Consider the following 24,443-nt stretch of genomic DNA (forward strand, 5'->3'; position numbering starts at 1 on the left):
ACAGTTCCATAGATTCTGCGGTAATAGATGTGACACTGTGTAAAATGGTTGTCTTGTGGTTGGCCATGCTGAGAGAGCAGCACAAAGCAAAACTGAATAATTTTGGCATTCATAAGCGGATACTACAAATGCTCTTACAAAAATAAAGTTGAGTTAAAATTGCACGGCTTCTGGCCCAAATACAGACTTTAATCTGACCACTTCTTGAGGGGATAGGGTGAAGGATAGGTAGGCTTTGCTTTATGCAGAAGAGGAAAGGTGCCTTACATTCTGTATCTCTTACACTTCCAGATGTGACTTATGATTTAGACGTTGCCTTTGACCACCACTGTTCTTTAAATGCCCAGGCCAAGTTGTTGAGCTGCTTGTTAACCAATCGCATATCTCAAACTTTTGAAAGTGCCAGATCAAGTCTTTATTGAAAAATACTTCTGAAGGCATTTGTGGTTCCTTAATTATAGCATGGATAAAAGAGAGTATTCACAGAAATATCAGCAGGTTGATTCAGGATATTTAGCCAAGTAAGTCAACTAAGTAAAATATTACTCATTCATTTCTGCACAGGAGGTGAGAAGGCTATTTCATGTTTGAAAAAGCTTTCTGTTTTTTTGAAGCAAGGAAAGTGAAAACGGAAAATGCAGAAAGAGAATTTTTGTAGAACTTTTCCCCTCTTTTGCTTAAGTCTTTTTCTGGGGGATGTTCATAAAGTGAGATGCCCTTTACATAGTTTGCCTAGCTGCAAGAAACAAGAAAATGCTTTTGGTTCTTCGGAAAAAAAAAAAGTTGCATTTTTAATTCAGTAGCGTTAGTAAATAAGTGTGTAAGTTTTAACAACTTTGATTCTTAATGTTGATGTTTTCCCCTAGGCCATTTCACTGTTTTTTCATTAAATCCTGACATTTCTTTTATATTAATTTAATATTTCAGATTAATAATATCATAATTGATATTTTCCAGTCAGGCATTTTTGTTATTGTTGCTGTTTTTCTCTTTTATGACTATTTATAAATTAAGAATAAGGTAAATTACTGACTTTTCTTGTTTATGGTCTTTTGTGGCCATTTTACAATTGGATTATTTAAATTTTCTTTTCAGTGACAGAGGAACAACTCTTTTTTTTTTTTTTTTTTTTTTTTATTTGCTACTCATCTTTGATCTGGGCACCCTAGCATTGTGCTAAGAGCTGAAAGAAAGAAGATGCTAACTATAAGCCTTGACTGTAGTGGAATTCAAGGGTGACAGTGTTGCACACTTATAGGCTGGGCTAAGTTTATTTTTGTTCTCGCTAGATGTTGGAAATGTCCTGGCCTCTTCATGTAGAGAACCCGCACCAAAGTCCTGCGGTCACTGCCTGGCACAAGCGCTAAAGGATTCATTGTGTCTGCACCATTTAAATCTTTCCCTGATTTAACTGCTGAGCAGTAGTTTTAAGAGAAAGGAAAGAGTCCCTTTTCTCATTTATACGCAAATAGCGAGAGAGAAGGATGAGAATAGTAGGAATGCGTGCATAGGCTGTCATGTTGATGTGCGTAACTTCTGTTGCTGTTTTTGCCGCTGGTAGTGCCTTCTGTATTCACAACGCTTCTACCACTGTTTTCTGTGTGATCTTGAAGCCATAACTAGTTTGCAAAATGGATCCTGTTTTGTCTCTAGTTAAGATCGGGAGGTGCACAAGTCTTGGAAGGATGCATAGCAGAAATACACAATATCACCAGCCTAGATATTTCAGACAATGGTAAGTACACAGAACAGGAATGGAGGGTCATGCAAGTCCAGAATCTGAGAAATGCTTTTTCTTTCAGCTCATTGTGTAATCAAGGATGATCACTCTTGCTTTATGATTGTTGGCCATATTGGCTATCGAAATCTCTCAGACCAAGAACTCTTATGCTATAAAGTATATAAGAAATGTTTATAGACTAACTGTACCCTCAGAAGTTTATGTTTGAGATAAATGTAACACAGCAGAATAAATTGACAGCAGCAAGCGTCATATTAGATCTAGAGGAAAGTCAGTTTAAGTATAAGAGAATGAGAAGCTAAATGAGAAATGAAAGTGCAGTGAAAGAAGAAAGGGAAAGACAGATACAGAATGAAGCTGAGGTTGTGATACTGAAGAAGCGAGAGAGGGAAATTTGGAGCAAACAGTCAACCAGCTTCAGGTCAGAGAAGGCCTGTTTGAGTCTTTGGAAAAGTCTTGGAGTATTCCTGCTTTGGAGGCTTTCTGCATCCTAGCTGGGAATACCAGCTGGCTTCTTATCTTGCAAACGCAAATTGTAGATGTATGGGGTGGAAGAATTCACCTGCTGTGTTTGCCCCTCTGACAGCCAGATGTGGAAATATTTCAGAAGGAGATTCCCAGCACAGTTGAATGCCCAAGAAAGGTGGCATGGATTGGCAAGCGGAAAGCTTTGAGAGCTACTGACTCAGCCCAATTATGTAAACGGATTGATTGTTATAAGTAAAGATATTTGACATCTAAATTGTCCCGCAGATCTGGATCCTAAATCATTGTAATCTAACTGGTAGACTCTTCAAATACACCGCTAGTTTGGGAATACAATACTACAGCAAGTTATTTTTCTTACTCAGGAGTAGAATAAAGTCTGGCTTGTTTTCAGGTCATTTTATTCATAGCCTGTTATGTTAGCCTTTTGCATTTGAAGGCTTTGAGACCTTGTTGGTACACAGCTCTACTAAGACCAAATAGCAACTAGCATGGTCTCAAAATTCTCAAAGGAACTTTAAACTCTGCCTGACAATGCGAGGAACTACCCTTGGGTGGTTGGGCTATGGAGAAGGGACTACATCTCTCTTCTGTGTTTCTGAGAGGTGCCTTCAATGGCTGATTAGGATGGAGATTTAAAGGGCTGATTAAGATGGAGATTTAAAGGGTTTTAGAGAAAGCAGTTATTCTCATAGAAAAGCAGAGGCAAAAAAGAGAAAAAGATTTTGTAATACAAGATGGGAAATTTTTCTAGAGCTCTTGGAAATTTGTACACCAATACGGTTAGCTGAATGAATATAGCGTTAATAATTGGACCCTGCCTGGGTCTTTTGTGAAAATGTGTTTTAATTCTTAATCTAATCTGATTCTTTACAGGCCTAGAATCTGACCTCTCAACCCTTGTAGTCTGGCTTAGTAAAAACCGATCGATAAGACACTTGGCGTTAGGCAAAAACTTTAACAACATGAAATCCAAGTAAGGTTTTTCTTTCTTTTAAATAACAAGAGAATGGATGAGGAGAAGCTGCTGATCTCATCATCTTCCTAACTTTTCTTCCCTCAGAAATCTCACTCCAGTACTTGATAATTTAGTTCAGATGATTCAAGACGAGGATTCAGTGAGTATCTTTCTGCTTATTATCATCATGTGTATTTGTACCCGCACAGCCTATTTCTGATGATTTTCTTCACTGTGTTAATTTGCTGCATAAGATTTAATCACGATCCTGCACAGACACATCCAACATTTTGGGTTTTATTTTTTCAAATAGTAATTTGGATTATGTGTAGCATGTAGGTAAACGTTTCTTAGGATAGTCTTAGGATCTGTGCTTGTTGAAAAATTTTCATTCTAAATAGTTGGATGTGCTTAACCTAGTTGATTTAGGTCTAAATTATAAAGCCCTGTAGGCACAAGTTTTCAAAACTTTTGTGTCCTGTTAGGAGATTACAATGGTAGTGTTCTCTGGGTGGTGATACTCCTTCAATAACAGAATTTCTATTTTTCATTTTTTTAGTTAATAGAACGCACTATTTCCTGATAGCTGTTCTTGAGTATTAGCTTTTTTTTTTCCTTGACAAAATGCAAAGTCACTGCAGTGATCTCCTAGAACTCCTTTCTCCTTCAAAAGATGCAAATAAACTGTTCACAGTGCTGTTCTTTACTTCTCCTAGTACATTCATCACAGGAGCAATTTCATAAAACCCTTTCAGAGTGCCTTGCTGGGATCCTTGCCCACTTTCTTCATTTCTACCCTCTCTCCTGATCCTGAAAGACTTTTGTGGTTGGATTTGTGTTCTTGCTTTATTTGGCATCCTGGTTTTGGCTATAAGGGAATCTTAAGATGCTCTGTTACTCTCATGCTTGTCAATCTTTATTCATCTCTTCCTAGTCCTTTCTTTCTCCTTCATTCCCCATACAAGTAACAAGCAAGCTCTGCTTTTCCCGTTCTCCAGAAATCGCTGACTGTAGACTTCAGTTGTCTAAACACCTGCTATTCCTATTGTCTTTATTGTCTCACCTCCAAGTTCATGGTCTCCACACTAACTGCTTTTTTATTTTCTCCTCCCATCTGTGTCTGCACCCTGCAATTCAATGGACCAGTTTTTACCAGGGTTTCCGATGTCTCCTTCCATACAAGGTCATTAGACCCATATTCTGTGTTCGTCTTTTCTTACTGCTCAGTTGTACTTGAAGTGATTTGTTAAACTCTCCTCTCTGTGTTGTCTTAATTGGGATTAGTGGTACTGTTTTTTTTTCTTGATTCTTGCCTACCTCCTCACCTTATTCTTTAAAACATGGGATGTCAGTGTGACACAGTGAAGTGCTGCATATGGATACCAGAGCTGATTCTAATTGAGTTAACACCTGTAATGAAAGCAGTAAGTCCTTGTTTGCACAAGTTAGATGGAGCATCGTGCTAAGAAGTGTACTGGTCGATGTCTGTGTTACTTCTTGTACCAAACTAGCCTTTTCATTTTGTGGTGTGTGACCACCTCCTTCTACCCTGTCTCTAAGAGGAATGGTGCAGGGCTGTTTTCGCCTTCTCTCCTTTTCCTGTTGATACCGTACTGAGGGGTGCTGTCACTTCATCAGGTAGCACCTGCTTCTTCCCTTTGGACATTTGTCTCTGTCCCGCATCTCATGCTTAATCTTTCACAGCTATCCTGAAGACTGTTATGTCAAACTAGATTAATCACAAGCAAATGTAATTTAGTACGTTTTTCTTAATTGCCTTCATCCCTTTCCTCCGTTGCAGATGAACATTTCGTCCCACTCAGGCCATATCCTAAAACACCTTTTCAACACACTCTATGCATCTTTTCAGTATCTAGACCATCTTCTCAAACATGCTGTTGGTTTTTTGGTTTTTGTTTTTTCTATTTATATGACTATCCTGCTCATATTATCTGTTCGCAAGGATAAAAATTCCAACTTTCACCTTATTGTTTCTATTAAGTGTTACAACCTTCTGTTTATCTTTCCTGGCTTCTGTTCTTTAAGCTTCCAGGACAGCAAAAATGTAGCTGCTAAATTTTGGATGTATCATTCTCACAGCTCTCCCTCCCTTGCATCATCAGCTTTAACTTCTTGTACTCCTTTTCAGCCCATAGACAATGTCAGCTGTCGTTCCACTTTCTGCCTTTGCCATAATCCAGTGGTCAGAAGTGCTCCTGTAATTGTTACTCACTGTGTCTGTCCCGAGCTAACCTACAGAACATGCTCTGTAGTCTCTGTTTTCAGTGTTACAATGAAATAATCCAGCAAAAAGTTATTTTATTTAGGTACTTATTATAATAACTGTCTCTCCTTTGTGTCATGCATTAACCTTTGGGATACAGCATGTGATCCTGTTGGTGTTAACCTGTCTCTTCTCTCCCCATGTTCTTTTCTCTTGTTAATCCTCTTCAGCAAAGAAATCTTGTTTGTTTCTGTTTCATCAGGTGCTAAAATCAATCTGAAGCATTCCCTAGCAGCTAAAGAGTTGAGGATGTAGACCCTGTAGCACCATGGGAAAAGCATGTGTTGCAGATAGCTGGATAGTCCTCACTCTACCTTGAGATAGTGCAATGCTTAGAAAATTATTTTAAGTTTCTAGTTATTTTCATTTGGGTTTGAATCCTAAAGGGGGTGGTCCTTGTTCTGCCGTTACTATGCATTTACTGCCACAGGACATTAAAAAGTAAGGGTGGAATTGGAGAGACCAGGGTATGATGTTGCCCAGAGCATACTGCTTGATCAGTATTGCCTGCAGGCTGCTACAGTTTGGGGACCATGCATTATATGCATCAAAAGCTGAAGCAAGAGGCTTTAATCTGAAATAGTCATCTGCCAAATACTTCTTCATGTATTTATACAAGCTTTAAATAACATCCGTTGCTGTGTTAATATGAGTCACGAGTAAAATGATTTAAACAATCAATAGCTTGGTTTTATGACTGTAAAAATACAGCTAGATGCAAATGTAATTCTACACAATTTAAAAGCAGTAGTAACCTAAACAGTAACATTTCCTAAGTGTTTTATATCGACAAGAATGTAATATTTAGATTTGCTTTTTGGTTTTGTTTTGGTTTGGTTTTTTCTCTTTTTAAGTAGATGCTGTACTGTGCAGGCTAGAACAATGTATTCTTATTAGCGTTGCTGGAAGTGTCTGAAGCTGTGTGCTTACTGTGCCATTTCTTTTCTTGCAAAAATAGATGTTACACTGCAGGTGCAGTGTACCATTACTCAGAGTGATAGTCAGTCCTGCATAGGTGCAGAGAATTACTACAGCACTGAGTATCTTTAGTTACTAATTCAGTGTTTGTTGCAGAATTGGCCTTTTGAGGGTTTTTACAGCATTTTTGTTTGTAGGAGGACAAATTTACCTTGATTTAATTCTTAAATGTTTTCCAGCAGTATGAGAAAATCACTGAATACAATCATACAATTTCTAATTATGTTCTTTACTTTAATAATTCCTCTTCCTTAATAAGATTGTGTTAAGACATCTTCACTGTATTGGCAAAGTATCTGTTTTCTGCAGCAGGGGCACTGAGGTGTTTGTCAGACTTTGGTTTTCTCACTATCCAGCTAAAACTATTAAGTTGTTAAAAGTAGTAAATGTTTGTAGGCTATGTAGAGTATTGCCCCTGTTTATGGGGGATTTGGTTTTCATGGGTTTTTCTATTTGTTGTCATTTGGTTGTGTTTTTTAATGTAATGGTCAGATAATTTGATGAATATTTAGCAGCCTGTACGTTTAATCCTACAGAGTTACATTCCGATTGTAGTTTGCATTCAGGGCACCAAGTGAGTCCAGAGGTTTTTGCTCCTTGCTCATTGAGTAAATGGTAAGGGTAGCTGTGCAAGAAAACTAGCAGTTCATACACTTCAAAGACACTGCTAATACAGCAGGTGCTTTACTGTGCTATATGCATGTTCTGTATGTGGTAGTAATGATGTATAGGTGTCAATCCATGCAGAACACAGTGCAGAAGTGTTTTCAGTCATATACTGTTTTGTCAGAGCGTTGGAACGCGAGAGGTGAGAAATCCTTTCCTGGGAGGATATTTGAGGTTCAGAAAAATTGGTATGCAGGAGGGAGCACCTCCAGCTAAGTTTCTCAAATGCCCCTTTTTAAAGCAACACATGAGGAGCAGAAAAAACTTCACTTTCAAGCTTATTGGCGATTTCTGTCCACGTGCTGCGTGGTGCTGCTTTTCTGTGAATCTGTCGCAGGAGGTCTTCTTGAGTGTGTGCCAAGAGCTCTAAGTGCCATTCTAATGTGATGCTAATATTCTTTAGGGTACGTTATGTAATAAAATGGGGAAACATAGACAGATTAAGGGCATTAACATAGTAATTTAATAACTTCCATTTAAAATAAAACCAGTATGTGGCTTGTGTTACTGTTAGACTTTTTAATTATAAACCTGCTGTGCCTCCAAATTTTTATGCATTTCCTCATTTATAAGTGCATTTCTTATTGTTGCAAGCTTTTTGGTTATCACTGTAATCCAGTGGTGTCTGGAGGCTGGAGTCCCATTGTATAGCAGGTACCATGCGAGCATCTTGGACCCTGGAAGGTGTGCACAGTTAAGTTGGTTTACTTATATTAATCTAAGCTTTACGCATCTAATGTGTGTGCCATGGTTCATCCTTATGAGATGTTGATTTTCCCATGCTGGCAATTTGGAGATTTTGGGCTCCTAAAATTTATCCTCCAATACATGCCTAAGTGGGTGTATAATGACAATATGTTCCTCTGTATGAACTCACACTTGAGCAAGGGAAATGTTTTGTGGAGTTCTCATACATCAGCAAAGACAAATTACAATTTTAGCAGCTGTAATACCTCTGCAAGGCGTGGTGGTGGATAGACTGTAGTTCTTGAGCTCCTGCCATTGAGTGCTGGGACACTGAGAATGGAGGGAATACAGGCATTTTTAAAAGAGGTTTTCTTAAGAGTGTGATTTATCAGAGCCCAATAAAGTAGTTTCAGATTAACAGAGTGTGTGTGTGTGTGTGTGTGTGTATATATATATATATATATATAAAAGTTACATAAAGATATTGCAATCACAGGTGTCAGAACACCACTGTGAATAATATCCATTGACTTACTCATTTTAATAGATACTCTTCTTACTGTTTTTAATTTCAGAACTGCTACAGTTTTCTGTCTCTTTCCTCCAAAATGTCCATGCCCTTAGTTGAAGGAACAGATATGCAAAATCACTCCTAAAGTTGAAGTAGCAATAATAAAACAGTTTAAAGGAATTTTTTGTTGTCTTAAAAATGTCTCAGCTCCTAATTTGTCCTTGGATAAAGCTCTCAGTCTGAAGGAGAGGAGGGGAATGCTAGATATTTTTTATTTCTCACTGACAGGGAAGCATCCTGGTTAAGCAAAACCCACTGGACACTCGAGGTTGTCTTGCGAAGCTGGTTGTGGCTATCTTGCCTCTTCAAGTTCCCACTGTATTCTGTACTTAATAGGACCCAGGAAATTAGAGGCACTGTCACTTAAAAATCTTTTTTTCAGGGTGTTGCAGCTTAATCTGTGCATGTGTATGTTTGACAACTGTGCTCTAAGTTGTTGACTCCCAATTCATCATGTGTTGTAGGATCTGCAGCAAACACAGAAAAAACTCTTTGATGCTTACTGCTGTCTCCAAAAGTTTGGGGATCTTGTAACTTCTTTTGGTTGATCTTTGAGGAATGAGTGCACTATCAGTTGCTGTTATCAGTGCCTTTTCTATGCTCCACAGCCTCTGCAGTCATTGTCCCTCGCAGATTCCAAGCTGAAGACAGAGGTTACCATCATTATTAATGCCTTGGGCAGCAATACTTCTCTTACGAAAGTGGATATTAGTGGAAATGCCATGGGAGATATGGGAGCAAAGATGCTGGCAAAAGCCCTGCAGATAAACACCAAGCTCAGGTAAGGGAAATGTATTTGCAGTAAAAGATAGAATGGCTTAATAATACTGAAATTGTTGGCTTATTCTTAAGCTATTTCTCTTCAGAACCCTTCTAGGTACAGCCACTTTATAGTGCTTCCATTTGGAAAAATTCTCATCCTTTTTTCTTAAAAAAACCCACAAAACAAAAACAAACAAGAGAAGCAAATTGTCTCTGCAAAAACATTCCATAACTGGAACTGGAGAAAATTACATTTTCTGAATTTAAACAGAAAAACCTCTTGTTGGAACAAGAGAGCTCTAAAAGTCTAGAATCCTTGAAGAAAAACTACCTTGTTCTAGAGCTCTGGATGTCATCTAATCCAATGTCCTTCTCAAAGCAGGGCCAACTTTAAAGCTATATGAGGTTGCTCAGGGCCTTGTCAAGTCAGGTTTTGAAGATCTCCAAGTACAGGGATTCCACAGTGTCTGTGGGAACCCTGTTCCAGTGCTTAGCCACCCTTCTGTTCTGCTCTCTCTTTTCTACTGGAGACCTTCCGCGCAGAGAAAATTCTAATACTGGGGTGGGAAACGAAATTATTCTTTGTCTTCTGGAGTAGCAGTCTGTAGGAGAACTAAGAGCATGTGGAATTCAGAATGGGTAGCAGCATGGACCATCCCTCCTTCCCCTCTCCCCTGCCTACGATGCTGATGGACCTTGGCATCTCTTCTCTGCAACTTCATCCACCCGACAACTTCACTGCTTTTTAGCACATGTCTGGCACTGATGACTTGAAAGTATCACTTTCTTTCTATCCAGCATGTGATTAGCAAACAGTAAAACCTTCAATCAGCATGAATCTGGATGGGGACCTCTAAATGTGTCGCCGTCATCAGGAAAGCTAATCCTCATTCCTCCTCTTGTCAGACTGTGCAGATGAACCTTCCTCAGTGTATTGTCTCTGTGAAGAGACTAGTTTGTGCTTGGTCTCGAAGCATTTGTTCCCTGGAGGATAAGAAATTCTCCAGAACAGTCCTGGCTATTTTGTTCAGAAGCAGGGATCCTGGTCTTTGAATTCCTATGCCCAAACTGAATATTGAAAATGTCAAGAAAACACTGGAGAGGTGGCTTAGGTTTATTGAATGTATTAACATGAAATGACCACAGTACCTGAAGAAATAAAACCTTGATGGATTTCAGGATGGCAAACAGAAATGTTTCACAGTACACCGAATGTCACAGTTGACATAATGTCACCACAGTCTGTGGTGTGATTACAGACTGAATAATGCAATGGTTACTGGCTCTGCTTGAAATGTTATAAAATCACATCCAGGCAGAAATATAAACACACATTCCAATGAGAAAAATATCCAAGATTTGACCCTAAGCATATCTGGTCTTTGCAGAGTGAGTGTAGAATCTCTCTCCCTTACCTCCATCTTTCTATCTAAAAAACAAAGGGATAATTCTGCAACAGCACAAGGGTGTCAATACCTGTGAAACCCTGCCATCTGTCTTTTTTCTTTTTTTTTTTAAATGCCAGAAATCTTTGTTTGTTTTTTTGCCTTTTTCTTAAGAACAGCTACAACTAGTGCTCTTGCACAAGCAAGATTTATCTGCTTGACTGTCTCTTCTGACTACTAATGAGATCTGTGAACATGTGTTCGCAAATTGCCGGGCAGTTTGCTTGAGTGGTCTAAATTGGGGGAGGAGGGGGAAGGCTTGATCACTCTTATCACTATTGTATATTCAAAAGAGCTACAATTTATGCACCTAACCTAAAGGTGTCTATTGGCACCTAGTTATGTTGCATGTGGGATCATAGGAACTGTGTGATGAGCTAGTACAGGATTGAATATACAATAGCCTGCAAATTTTTACCACCAATCAGTATGAAATTTTAAACACCTTTTTTTATAACTGTAGCCATATAGCCTATGTAGAACAGAGATTGATCACTTACTGCAGTTTTCTTGTTTTTCAGTGTGGGCTTGCAAAGCAGACATTTGAACTTTATTTTTTTTAGACTATTCCTGGAAAAAAGCTGGAATTTTATCTCCAAATCTTTCTATTAACTTGTATTTTAGAAAAGTTATGGGTTTTATGTTAATCATGGAAAATATAGTAGAGAGTCCCCTTTAAAGAAAGGGAAACTGAAAAATTTGTAGTATCTTTGTCCCTAACTTCTGTCACTTCAAGGTTTTAGCATATAACTAAAACCAGATTTTTAAAGTGCTGCCTTCCACTGTACAATTTTGAACATACAGTGCTGTGTTATTTCAATATAGATTTATTCAGTGGTTCTCGTTTAACTTTTTTTTCTTTCCTTTCCCCTCCACCCCTCAGAACTGTGATATGGGACAAGAATAACATCACTGCGCAGGGCTTCCAGGATATAGCTGTGGCACTGGAAAAGTAAGTTCTCAAGCAACTGAATGACTGATGAAGGGGCCAAAGACCTACATCCTGAATGATCTGAGCAGCTGCAGTTCTCACTGCAGTCAATATGATCTGAAGATGCTGAGTGTTCTCAATTTTAAGCATTGGGGTGCTTAATCTAAAGGAAAATTTATGATTTCACTTACTTCAAAAGGATGGGAAAAGGCTCTGTGCCTCTTTCATCCATACTCTGCTATCAGCATTAAGGCCATTGAGTTCTGCTGTTAGCATTAAAATTCTGAATTTGGGAATATTTTCCCTTTTCTTTATTCTCTTGTGTTGACAGCATGCAGAAATTCTATTCTAGTCAGTGAATGAAGCTGTATATAATGACAGAAAATTACTGAAGCATGCCTTTGTGGTCTGACTTTTTTTTCTTTACCCCAGCAAGTTGAAACTAATAGTGATGATCTCAGGAACTGCAGTTGTTCATTGTAATCGCTGTGGTCTGGGTCATTTTGCTTGCCCGAGCTTATTCACAGTTGCAGCTATTACCAGTGATAGATGCTAAATGACTTTCATCTCTCTCCATCTCCATCTCATTTCTTTATATGTTATTATTACTCTTCTTAAGAGGGAAGAATTACAGATTTAAATTAAGCAGCAGTTGCAGTTGTTTCATGTCATTAAATCCCTCAGACAGGAACAAAGGCTCTCTTTAGAAGGTGAAGGTAATGTACAATTGCTAGTTTCTAGACAAGATGTCTTGCAAAACTGTGTAACTACTTAGGGGAGCACCTTAACCCTTGGAGGGGTCATGAGGCTAGACCTTATGAAGTTACTTGTTTTATGAAACTGTTGTAGTTTATATACTTGGTTTCAAAATGAATTCAGTTGCACTGATGGGGAAAATTATATAAATGATGCATAATTAAGCAAATCATCTTGGAGTGATTCCACTGATAGTAGTGAATAATAATTTGCAAAGGTTATTTGTCAACTTGCAGACATTTCTCTTTTAGAGAGCAATAGGATGTACATTTATGAGAAAGTCTGGTAGAAAAGAAAGTATGCTTATTTTCTGGTTAGCATCAACTTCTTTTCTGTTCTGAAGTGCTTGAATAAGTAAATAGAAAGGAGGGGGAAATCCAAAAGCAAAAGCAAATCATCTAAGCAGAAAAAGAAGAAATGCTGCAGATAATTCTGTGACACTGCACTTTGTTGAGGTGACATCTCATTTATTTAGCTTGGAAGCTGAGGTTGTGTCTACTCTAACATTTTAAAATTGTTAAAACCATTGATAATATCAGAAACTAAGCCACAAGCAACAAAGGTTTAAACTTGCAGGAGAGGGACTGTCAATACTGGCTGAAAACAACTAGCCTTTAAACAATCCATCTTGAAGACATATTGAGAACATCCTCCACCATATGTTTCCTAAAAATACATGAAACCGTCAATATTCTGTAGGAAGGAACTGTTGTTCAAAACGGAATGAAATATACTGAAGATGCTTGGGGGTATGTATGGGTGTTGTGTGTTGTTTTGATTTTGTTCTTAAGAAAAATAGTCATATACTAAACCACAAAAAAGAAGAAAGCTAGGCTTTTGTAGTATGATGAGGAGGCTGAGGAGAATTGTGAGGGATTGTAACAGATTTTAAAACAGGCTGGGATAATCTGAAGATTGTTTTTTCCCTTCCTCCCAGCTTTTCTTCATCTGTTTATAGTTGTGTGAAAATGTTCCTGCAAGGGAATTCCAGGAGCATGGCTGTTGGCAGAGTTGCCCCAGGGGTGTCCCAGCCAGCTGATGTGAGATGCTGAGAGGATCTTCTATAGAGTCTGGTACAAATGTCAGTTCAGGAGAGCGTTTGAGAACAGTGGGCATTCTGTTCAGCCTGGCCATTAAACAGGGACTTGAATCTCTGTAATTTTAATACGAAAATAATAATGCGCTTGTGTGCTTTGCAGCTTGGAGCCCACTCTGTCATAGAACTGTACGATATTGCCCCATGTTAATTTCTAAAAGACGTTTTTTCTGTATAGATTGGCTGAAGAAATAGCTCAAGTTCTAAAATCTGATGGGAAATGCTGGGATTTGTTAGAGGGCTATGAATTTTTCCCTTAGCAGTGATGTGATATTCACATGCCCAAGCCTGCAAAACAGATGATCTTACTCCCTTTTTAAAAAAGACATAGGCAGTAAAATCATCACTCTGCAGCAGAGGGTGTATGTCATGAATGGAGCAGAAGTTACTACAAGGGAAATAACGTGTGATGAAATGTAGGACCGTTGTCACACATGCTGTATGTAGAGGGAGAGACAGGAGGTTTTCTGAGACATCCTTTCCAGTCTCTGAGCATGTCTCTGAAATTTAACATCTTTTAAATATAAGTATTTTGCTGAGAGTATTAATGCGTTATGAAATAACTAGATTATTATGTTGGTAGAGAAATGTACTCCATTACAAGAGACAAGTGGAGTGTTAATAAAAAGAAGAATGGAGGAATATTTTAGACTTCAAAGGGAGCAGAGAAAAATGAAGTGTGAAGATAAATATTGCTCTGATGATCAAAGTTGAAAAGTGAGCTTTAAATTCTTGATTTTTTTACCCCTAAGAGCTGGTTAATTCTTAGGTGAAAATAAAGTAGCATTCTAATACAATGCTGCCTGTCTGGAAGGAAACCAAGTACAGAGCCTTCCTCAGGGTAGTGGTCTTCTAAAGTTCTGCCTCTGTGATTACGTGTCCATGAAATCTCCTTGCCTTTCATTCCCCCCCGCCCCGTTCCTCTGTGTGTGCAAGAGAAGGTGCACTAAGTCTTTGACTAAATTGAATTTAGCATATAATTACTAGCATGAGAGCTGGCAATTACAGATTTCAATGAATGGCATGTATTAAATGTCAAACAGCTGCAGAGATCCTTGGAAATCTACCTTTGTTTCCTTTTAACTAAATAAATACCCCACCTGCCAGGTAGTAGTCAGGCAATTGGCAAATTCTATAATTATTATCTGTCTTTGAGCTTGGTGTCTTTGACATTTTGAAATTTTCCCTATGCTGGTGGACAGCCAGTTATTTGCTGTTTAGTATTACGTGAGGACACATAACAGGGTCTGTAAAGTTTGCGTACTTCTTTTGAAGGACAAGACAACTAGAAAGAAAAGTTAATTTTCTGGCTGTGATGCAGTAGGCAGTTGGACACTGTGGAAGGACAGGGACCTTGCTGACTCCACGTGCGTAACTGCCTGCTACTGACAGCTACATGTCACCATGTTTACGTTGGGGAAGAAACGTAGAAGTCTTCCATTATCATTTAAGGTAAAATGTTGGGTGGTATCAATGAGGAATCAGTGTGTTTGGCAGTTCAAAAGACCGCTGTCTTTCAGAGAGAGGTGTTTCATGTGGCTAAGCAACTGGTGAGAGAAGAATTGGAAGAACCTTGCAGTTTCACAGTAGTTAAGGTGTCTGCTGTTGGAGTTAGGGCATTTAGTGAGGGATGGGTCCATTGAAGTCAATGGAGTTGACTCAGTTGAAATTGTCATCTTTAAAGTGCTCAAAAATAGAGGGTTCCAACCATATTTATGTAGCTCAGGATAGAATAGGAACAGACAGTTAGTGGGATGTTTGCAGACACCCGAAGAAGGACAAAGAGGTGTTTGCAGGAAATTAAGGCTAATTGAAAATAGGAAGAATAATTTCATTTCCAGGTTTTAAGAACTTCCTGCTCTTTTTGTTTTCATTTATCCAAATCTGAAGGTGTGTGGACATACCACTGCATGTGGCATTTTAGGTTTAACTATGTCATGCTAGCCAATTTATGCTGTCAGAGTTTAAATACAATTTTGACTCAAGACCAAAACCCTATCTTTATTCTCATATCCCAGCAGATGGACAAAGCTACGGAAATATTTTGCAAACAAATAAAATGCAGGAAGCAATTGTTTGCATAAAGGAATATAGAGATGCTATGCTTGTTTTGTCAGCTTTTATTAAAAATTCAGCAAGTGTTTTCAAATTGTTATAAACACAAGACGTTATTACGTAGTAAATTTTAAAAACTTGGTCTCTTAGTCGCTATCTATCTGTTACTGAATATTTCTACTTAGACTTAGATCTGTTAGAATTGCCAGAAGGCACTGACACTCCCTGTTCTGGTTTGATATAGGAAAAAGTAATCCAACCTTGTGCGCAAAGGTATAGAAGACAGCTATGCCTTTAATTGACAGACACTGGGCCTTGGCCACTTAACTGTATTTTTTGCTTTTCAAGATCTCCACCTCTGTCTAGTGGCAAAGAAGAATTAGCAGCAAAAAGGAGCATGCGTGCCTCCAGTTAGTCCACTTACAAATGTGAAAAATACATTCTTAGTACCCTCCATGGACAAGCTAGATGCATTTTATTTCTCCCTTCCAGTTTATTCTTCATAAAGAGATACAGTAATTAGGTTAACTTTTACTCTTAAAAAAATCTTTTCTTTTTCTTTAGGAATTATACTTTGAGATTCATGCCTATACCGATGAATGATGCTTCCCAAGCACTGAAAACAAACCCCGAGAAAACAGAAGAGGCACTACAAAAGGTATAGCATATACCACTGCCATACAGAAATAAAATCACTAGAAATAAAGTAATAATTTTAAGTGGCTGTGTTTTCATGCTTGGCTGAGTAAGAACTCTAGGCTAGTTTCATTGATTGTTTGATTTGCATGGATATATATGTGGTAATCAAGTTCTGCAAGAGCGTGTAATGCTGTTTATTGCAAAGAGTGGTTGGAGTGAAGGCTGATGGAATGCAGTGGTGTAGTATCAGAAAGTCATAACTAAGTAAGTGCAAGCTAGACCTTGTATTGCTGTATGCATAACTATGAAAGGGAGAGTTAGCAACTGGCATGTTTGTTACATATGTTCTTGTGTGTATTTCCATGTGTGTAGAATTACTGGTATGCGTTTTTCATTTTGGCATAAAAAGTGCAGTCAGCACTCTAGAAGACAAAGGATGGTCTTTAATTTGGAGGAGGATAAAAACATTTACTGCCTGCGTTTTATACTGTACATATAAAATTCACACACTATATTGCCCTAAATAAACAACTGTACCAACATGTTCTTTTGGATGAAGAGGTGTTGACAGTATCTGTAGCTGTTCCACTTGCATGAGTTATAAAACCCCCAGCTGAGCTTAAATACAGTAAATCCTGTGAGCTCAAAATGAGCCTCCTGCTCAATCAGAAAGCACACAGTTCACATCTCTTTAATCAGTAGTTTTCCTTCAGCCAGGGTAAGGTCATAAAAACCTTATAAATAGTTCTTACAGATAACTGTGATTAAAAAGCAAATCTCTTATGATCCTTATTAGTAAAGAAATTTTTGGTAAAGTGATTCTCACAGGGAAAAGTGCTGGTAGTTAGCGCCTTTTTCTTTGATGCATGAAAATGATCTAAATTCTGCTTTAAAAAATCTGAGTCATGGGGGATGGACGTATTTCTTGCATCTTGTTTAATGTAATTGTGGATAGGTTCATATCTAGAATGATAGATGCATCTCTGAAAAAAATCTCACGAAGCTTCTGGCCCTGGGGATTTAAATTCTATGTGTTAATTAGGCATTATGTACAAAGAGCATTTTCTTTTCATTTCAAAGTTGTTAAAACTGTTTGGCCCTGAGTTTGTTTTAACACGTGTGGTTCAGGCTTTCTTTACACAACACGAGGAAGTTCTCTCCAAAAAAAGGTCATAGTCTTGGGAGTGGTGCTGTGAGCGCAGCTAATTCCATGCACATAGGAATGCCTGCCCGCATGGACTGAGCTGTCGTGCCCAGTGCAGGGACACCTGAACTGACTGACTGACATCTCGGGAGAGTCCGTAAGCTTCAGCACACCACAGCTTGAGTACAACGAGAGTGCTCCTGGCCTTGGTCCAGCGCCAGATGGACATAGCAGCTAGCCTCCTGAGCTCCGGTATCTCTGCAGCACGCTTTACTCACGGTGTGGGCAAACTGGATAAACCCTGCGTTACTGTGGGGCATGGTCAGACTGTTCCAGCTCTTGCTGCTGATGCAAATTTAGAGGTGACCATCCCTATTAGCCTCTGCCTCACAACCTGCGGGCCACTCCACCCAGCCTTTTCCACTCTCTTCCTTTCGGACCAGACCCATCACCTTTGATGAACCTTAAACAGTTTACTAGTAGGGTTTTTTGATGTGACTAAATTTGATAGAGCCAGGTTAGGGGGTTATTCTATGTGCCGTTAAGCTGGCTGATGGTAGGTCTTTACTGCTGATGACAGTTGTGGTAGGCTGTGACCAGCAGCTGTGAGTAGGAATCACTTGTCTTTGAAGAGTACTTACGTACTGCTTAGCCTTAAGTAGCTTTTGAACTGAGGCTCCTGTGTCAGTTAGGCACTTTTAGATATTTTGTCTTCTCTCTAGACCGTACTGCTATTTAAATCTGCTGTGTCTTTGCAATGAGCCAAATGCATCTAAAAGAAATGAATCTACTATCTTTTGTCTTTATGGTCTCTACAGCAACGCTTTATGGACAGAGTCCCTGTAAATATTTCTCAAACCTGGTTCTACTCCCTTGTCAGCGTAACTTACTAAATTGTTCAAAATAGAAGACTAATTCAGAAAACAGTGGCAAAAGCACAGTGTTTAATGATGTTTCACGAGTTCAGTGAGTGAATGAATGTTGTCCACTGTGATTATTAAGCATTGAGACACACAGAATAAGGTTTGCAGATAACAAACAAATACTTAGGTGGTTTTTCCTGTCACTCCCTATTTCTGATATGGCAGCAAAATTGAAAGCAGATTACAATGTGGAGAGTGGAATCAATTTCCTAAACTGGCTTTGTTTTTTAGATAGAAAACTACTTGCTTCGTAATCATGAGACCAGAAAGTACCTACAGGAGCAAGCGTACCGGCTGCAGCAAGGCATTGTCACTAGTACCACTCAGCAGGTGAGAACTTGTTATTTACTGGTACTTGTTGGTGTCTAAAATCTGCTTGGGGACAGAGTTCCCTCTCGTTCTGTCAGAGTAGCTTAAAGCAGGATGGGCCTCTTGGATGATACTTCATTTCCCAAGAAATAATAGTTATGAATGATAATATTTTGGGAAGGAAAAAAAGCTTTTGTGAGAGGGAGGTCCTATGTATAGTAGAGAAAGACCCGAGCTATTTCTGAGTGAACTACTGTTGGAACCAGGAACGGTATAGTTCATCTGTGCTCAGGAGTCTGACTTTTCAGCAGGCTCTCATCAGCGTGACAAGCATCATCATAAGGCTGTGCCAATTCTGGTGTCTGAGTCAGTTCCAGTCTCTCTGGCTAGTACTGAGCAACCATGTAAACGTGCCCTTAGGTACCACCAGAGCAAATAGCCTTAGAGAGTAAGTTGTCATCTACCTTACACCTTCAGAACAGTGAATATCATGGGAAGCTTTATTTACAGGAAGGGAGCAAAGGAAGGTAGAAGTCTTTTGTGCTCTTTGTAGTCTGGACAGCTGAAAAGACTTCCTGTCTAACACAGCCCAAAACGTTGCTTGAAGCTGGGAAGCTTTTGTGTTTTGTCAACCACTGCCAGGTTTCCTAAATGCCACGTGTAGTTCTGTTTTGTTTTCCTTTCTCTTGAGAGGACTACAAGCATTTTCTGTGGTAGCTTACCATTCTCTCTGTTCTAGTGCACTTCTTGCCAGTACGCCTCAGGGCTGTTTTCTGCTCCAGTACACCACTGAAGCAAGGTGGTGTAAGCAGAGTAAAACTTGTCACAGCCTTTGTTTTAAATTTACTTCCGTGTTTGTTGGCACCGGTTGTGTTCCCATGCAAATGGGAGACTCCAGCAAACAGGAGAGGAATATCTGTTTTGCTCTTCAGCTGAGTCAATGAAATTTCTCTCTGTTCTCCGCATATTTTTTTGGTGAATCTTAATTCAAAGTGGCCTTCTTCTACCTGTGTTATTAACATTTAATGGGACAGAGTTTTATTACTAGAGCCTGAAATTATCCTCTAACCTCTCGACAGAGAAAATGGTACGTGGAGATGTACTGGCACTAAAAACTGCAAGAGCAGCATCACTTTATTTTAGTAATTTATCTGTTCCAATGCCACCTTTTTTACTCAAGTTAATAATCTCCATATGAATTAAGTTTAGATCTTTTTATAGCTTGGTGGTTTTAGTTGTGCTTTCCTCCAACAATCACACACACATCAGGTTTCAGTAAATGTAATTTATTGTTATTTTGAAAGTAGAGCAAAATTACGCATTTCTGTATTAAATTGTGTGCAATAGGGATGGATTTTAAAAACAGTTTTGAGAGAGAGCTGGAAAAGATTCTCTAGTTAGTATGGTGGAATTGCATTATTATTCCCAGAGTGTATTTTTTTTGAGTCCAGATGTCCCGATGAGACTTTCCACTGTCTAATAATTAATTAGCTTTTTGTACTTATAGAAAAAAAAAAAACCAAAACCCTTTGAAGAGGAAGAGTCATGTGGAGCAGAAAAGGAGCATGCTGTGAAATTATTTCAGTTCTCGTTGCTAATGATATAAGATGTTAGAGCTCTAGACTTTCTATGATGATGACACATGCACTCAGATGTTGCTTCAAAATGTCAAATAGCCTGTTCTAATGAATGCTATGGGGGCTGATAAAGACTTTTAGCTATTATATCTCCCTGCCCTGTATATCTTAATCAAAACTGACTATATGTCAGGCATTCTTATTGGTTTGTCTTGTAAGGATACAGATATACCACCTGCCCTGTATTTGCAGCATACTGAATGAATTGTGTTGCAGATACAGATTAAGCTCAATTTATCCTACTGTGAAAGGTCTGGTGGAAACTTCTCCTTTGGTACTTAGAGTTCACGTGCAACTAGGAATATTTACATTTTGAAATAATATCTCAGAAGCCTATGCAATTGCATTTTGCTTAGACAGGAGAAATCTCTGTTGGTGTTTGAATGGATAGTGACAGAGCTTTCTTTTACTGTCGGAACTTCTTAATAATTCAGGGACCTTCAGAGCTAAGCATCTATCGACAACATCTTCAGCATTAAACTTGCCTGAAAAAACAGAACAACACTTGAACTGGATAACTTTTTGATTATTTGCGTTATCCTGGAGGTAACTGTGAGGGAAATATGCCAAAGCTTTTTTCTTTTTTTAATGGTAAAGTTTTATTTATTTTTCCAATGTTTAGGTATGTCTTTCTGAGATATAATGCTTTCTTTCAGTAGCATTGATATACCTCCAAGCTCTGATCATGCATTTCCAGATTGGTATATTGTCACTACAGATCTCATCATGCTACTATTGATTTGCTATCTGGACTGAATTCAGTTTGTTTGACCAACTTTCTGATGTTTTATGTTTTCTATTTCTTTTCTTCAAGTAGATGATTGACAGAATTTGTGTAAAAGTGCAAGATCATCTCAACTCTTTAAGAAACTGTGGTGTGGATGCTGTACAGGAAGATGTCAAATCTGCAGAACGGCTTATGCGGGATGCTAAGAACTCCAAAACAGTAAGCCTTTCCCAGCATACTGGTAATACTGAGAGCAGTTCAGTGTGTGCTTGCTTTTGTCTTTTTGGGGAGTTAAAATAACAATCTGTCACAAAAGAGTATATGTTCAGATGATCAGCTGTGGGTAGTATTTAAAGTGACAAAATAACTCTAATTTATAAAGACTTTGATTTGGCAGAGGGATTTCTGCCTGTTCGTCCAGATTTGAAGACAAGTAGTGATGAGCCTACTTTCCGAAGATATTCATTCTGTCTTACAGCTCTTGCCAAATCTGTATCACCTTGGTGGAGCTTCTTGGGCAGGAGCGAACGGTTCACTCTCCAATCCAATCCAAGAGACACTTGAATCCATGGCTGGAGAAGTCACAAGGGTTGTGGATGAGCAACTTAAGGTCTGTGGATAGATGTGTTACCATCTCTCACTTGCAGAAAAAACTAAATCTGACATCTGTTGCTAACTACAAATGTGCCACACTTTTTTGTACTTCTCAATATAATTGTACATAAGCTATCTTTTCATTATTAGTTTCTTATAACTTTGTGCTTTATTATCTGGGTACTTGCCCAGTTGGAATGAAGAAAAATGCTTTAGAGTTTGCAGTAGGCAGAAGGAGCATATACTCTTTATTATCATCTCATTTTATCTTCTAGAAGGGGAAGACTTATCAATTGCTCCTTAGGCCCTTAATAAAGGCATCTCTCAAGCACCCTGAAAAGTCTCATGCCCTGGAGAAAAGTACTCACTAGTTAAGGTATTCCACTGGAGTGAAAGCTGCTTTTCTGTAGACTCCATTGCAGAATTTTTTTCCCAGTAACCACTTTTGAACCTGGTGCAGAATTTCCACTTTAACTGTTTGGTTTGGATAACTTGTATGTATTGAGAACACCCCAAGAATTAGTACAGGCAGCTTTACAGGAAATCTTTCCACAAGTTGCCTGTCAAACCTCAGTTCTTCAAATAGATGTCATTGATCTGTAAATATTCTGACCTGTGTGTTCAGTGAGCTGTTGCTCAGAAACTTCTACCTTCAATTATGTTAGATCTTACTATATAATAAGCAAGGAAGAGTCATCCATACAGTATGTGCAAACCTATTAGTCCAGGAAGAAGTCAAGGTGGGGAAACTTTGGCAACTGTTGGGATCTGTATGGAAGCTGATGAATTTAAGAATATGGTTCTGAGGCAGTTCAGATCAACTTAAGTTTATGACTAAGATACTGTGCCTGTGTTTTGCTATATTTAAACTTACCGAAGAATTTGAAAGTGAAGGTTGAACTTGGGTTGAAACAACATGAAAATGCTTCAGTCAGTGGGAATATAATGAAGAACAATAATAATACCACATTACTAATTACTTTTTTGAAATTAAAAAAGTTAATGAGGAGGAAAATGGTGCTGAATTTTTAGTATTTTTCTCCCTTTCCCCATTATATGAAATAAGGTGAAGATTCTTTATCACTTTTTTAATTTCTGCAGACATGAAAGTGATTTATTCACAAGATTCTTCGCAGCGGAGCTTCTAGGCTATTACTGGGACAGGAATAGTCAGGTCAACCGTTCATGCAGGGGTCATGCACTTAAATAAGTCCTGTGAATTTTGGAGAGTCTTATAGAAGGGAGGAAAAAAAAAAGCCTCTTCAGCATTTGGAATGTTATTTATGTTATTTATAGTTCCTGGCGTAAGATTGAGTTAATGGGCCTTCCATTTATGCTTTTACACATTTACAGCAAAAGGCACTTTAGCTCAACCATTCTAACTTTTACATTTAGTTTTGATTTGTGTGGCGTTAAAGTTTAAGTGCCTTACAAGAAACTATAAAGTCATAATGCTCTTTGTATATTGTAACACTCATTTTTATTAATTTTATGCTCAAGGCTGAAAGGTTCTTCTTTAAGTTCTATGGTGTTGTACTTTGTGTGGAGGAGAAAATGTTGAACATGGATTAGGATTTTTTTTTTCCCTTAGTTGTTTAGATAAATTCAAAACATCATATGCAGTTTATTATTTGTAAAGATAAGGGAGCTCACATAATTACAATTGTTTTTGTAATTGTTGGGGGAAAAACGTCATGTGTGTTGTAAGTGGAGTTTTGAATTTTAGCTTCCATAGCAACCAGAGCCTGATTCTAGAAAGAAATGTTTGGAAATTGGGTGAAATCAATGAATGCTCTTCAGGCAAATAAGAGATTTTTTTTTTTTTTTTTTTTTTTTTTTTTTTTACCTCAAGGAAGGGAAGAGGGGGAAGAAAGAAGTTAGAATAAGGAAAAGCAACATCTTGGAGTGAGTTGAGTTGACCAAAGGAGAAATTATAGGAAGGCCCTTCCTCGCATTTCTGTTCTCCTGCTGGTGTCACTGTGGACACACAGAACCCAGAGATGCTTTGTTTGATTGGCAAAGGCTCGAGGGAGAATCGTAGGCAAGACGAATGGTCCTTAGGCAAGAGAAGATTGTTTTGTAAGGACAGGAGCACTTAACTTTGTCCTAAATTCTGTCCTAGTGCAAAGGATTTGTTGGCTTCATCACCGGTTCCATTTTTTTCTTTAGATATCATCATCCTCCAGTCCTTTTACTCACTGTGTCTTTCTCGTGAATGTTAATAGGCATTAATTGTGGGCAGGACATTGTTCTCTTCTTTCTGTACGTCTGCTGACTGGCACTTGTGGCCTTGTGACTGAAATGTTTGCCCCTCCACAGTCAGTATTGGTAGCTGTGAGTTTCCGTCACTGAAAGGATTTGGGTTGGAAGTAGGGGTTGGGGAAAGGTTTCTGTAGATATGATAATAGTCATGTGAAATCAACAGATGAAGTCTGCTACTGAAGAAATTATCTTCAATTGTGCACTTAAAGAAGTGATCCAAACTCCATTTAAGTTGCACATTCTCTGAGTATTTTGAGTAAAAGTAAATTTTGAAGCTTTCAGGTAGGGTCTTTAGTCTTTCCTCCTACTTCCCACTGACACCTTCACACAGCATTTTTTCACATGATCCATTTTGAAAGACCATGCTTAGACTGCAATTGTAATTCAACATAGCAAGTCTTTATAGCTTTTATGATTGTGATCCATCAGTAACTCTTGGGAGGCTGAGTGTGATTTTTCAAGGTGGACTACACAGTTGCACCAGTGAATGAATGCCATGGGAAAAAAAAATGCGTGTGTTGGAAATTCTCATTAGTAGTTTACCTGGCTCAGTTGTCTCTACCATTGAAGATTTTCGTCTTCCATGTGGATATGGCTGCAGGGGCTTGAAATTCTCTTCATTAGTGTCGTGGCCCCAGAATCTGCTTGGGGATTGAAGGAGGGAGTGTGGGAGGAGTCCTTAGAGTGCAGAGAGCTTGGGAACCCAGAAACAAGCTCCATATTAGCTATAGTGGCAGTGGTCCCTTATACCTGTAAATCAAAGGATATAAAGATCAGACTTCCCTGGATGTT

At 38.5% G+C, this 24,443-nt stretch overlaps 1 protein-coding gene across 1 annotated transcript in view; it reads left to right on the forward strand.

Moving 5' to 3' along the window:
• The window catches only part of LRRC16A (leucine rich repeat containing 16A), a 211,431-nt gene that overhangs the window by 136,653 nt on the left and 50,335 nt on the right, over window positions 1-24,443 (forward strand). The window contains exons 18-26 of the mRNA XM_010578007.1: window positions 1,654-1,735; window positions 3,104-3,203; window positions 3,291-3,345; window positions 8,980-9,152; window positions 11,462-11,530; window positions 15,981-16,074; window positions 18,354-18,452; window positions 20,886-21,014; window positions 21,274-21,405. Of these exons, the coding sequence (XP_010576309.1) occupies window positions 1,654-1,735; window positions 3,104-3,203; window positions 3,291-3,345; window positions 8,980-9,152; window positions 11,462-11,530; window positions 15,981-16,074; window positions 18,354-18,452; window positions 20,886-21,014; window positions 21,274-21,405 (933 nt within the window). The remainder of the gene's footprint in view (window positions 1-1,653; window positions 1,736-3,103; window positions 3,204-3,290; window positions 3,346-8,979; window positions 9,153-11,461; window positions 11,531-15,980; window positions 16,075-18,353; window positions 18,453-20,885; window positions 21,015-21,273; window positions 21,406-24,443) is intronic.

This window comes from Haliaeetus leucocephalus, unplaced genomic scaffold (assembly GCF_000737465.1).
Source record: "Haliaeetus leucocephalus isolate CR32 unplaced genomic scaffold, Haliaeetus_leucocephalus-4.0 Scaffold587, whole genome shotgun sequence".
NCBI classification, from domain to species: domain Eukaryota; kingdom Metazoa; phylum Chordata; class Aves; order Accipitriformes; family Accipitridae; genus Haliaeetus; species Haliaeetus leucocephalus.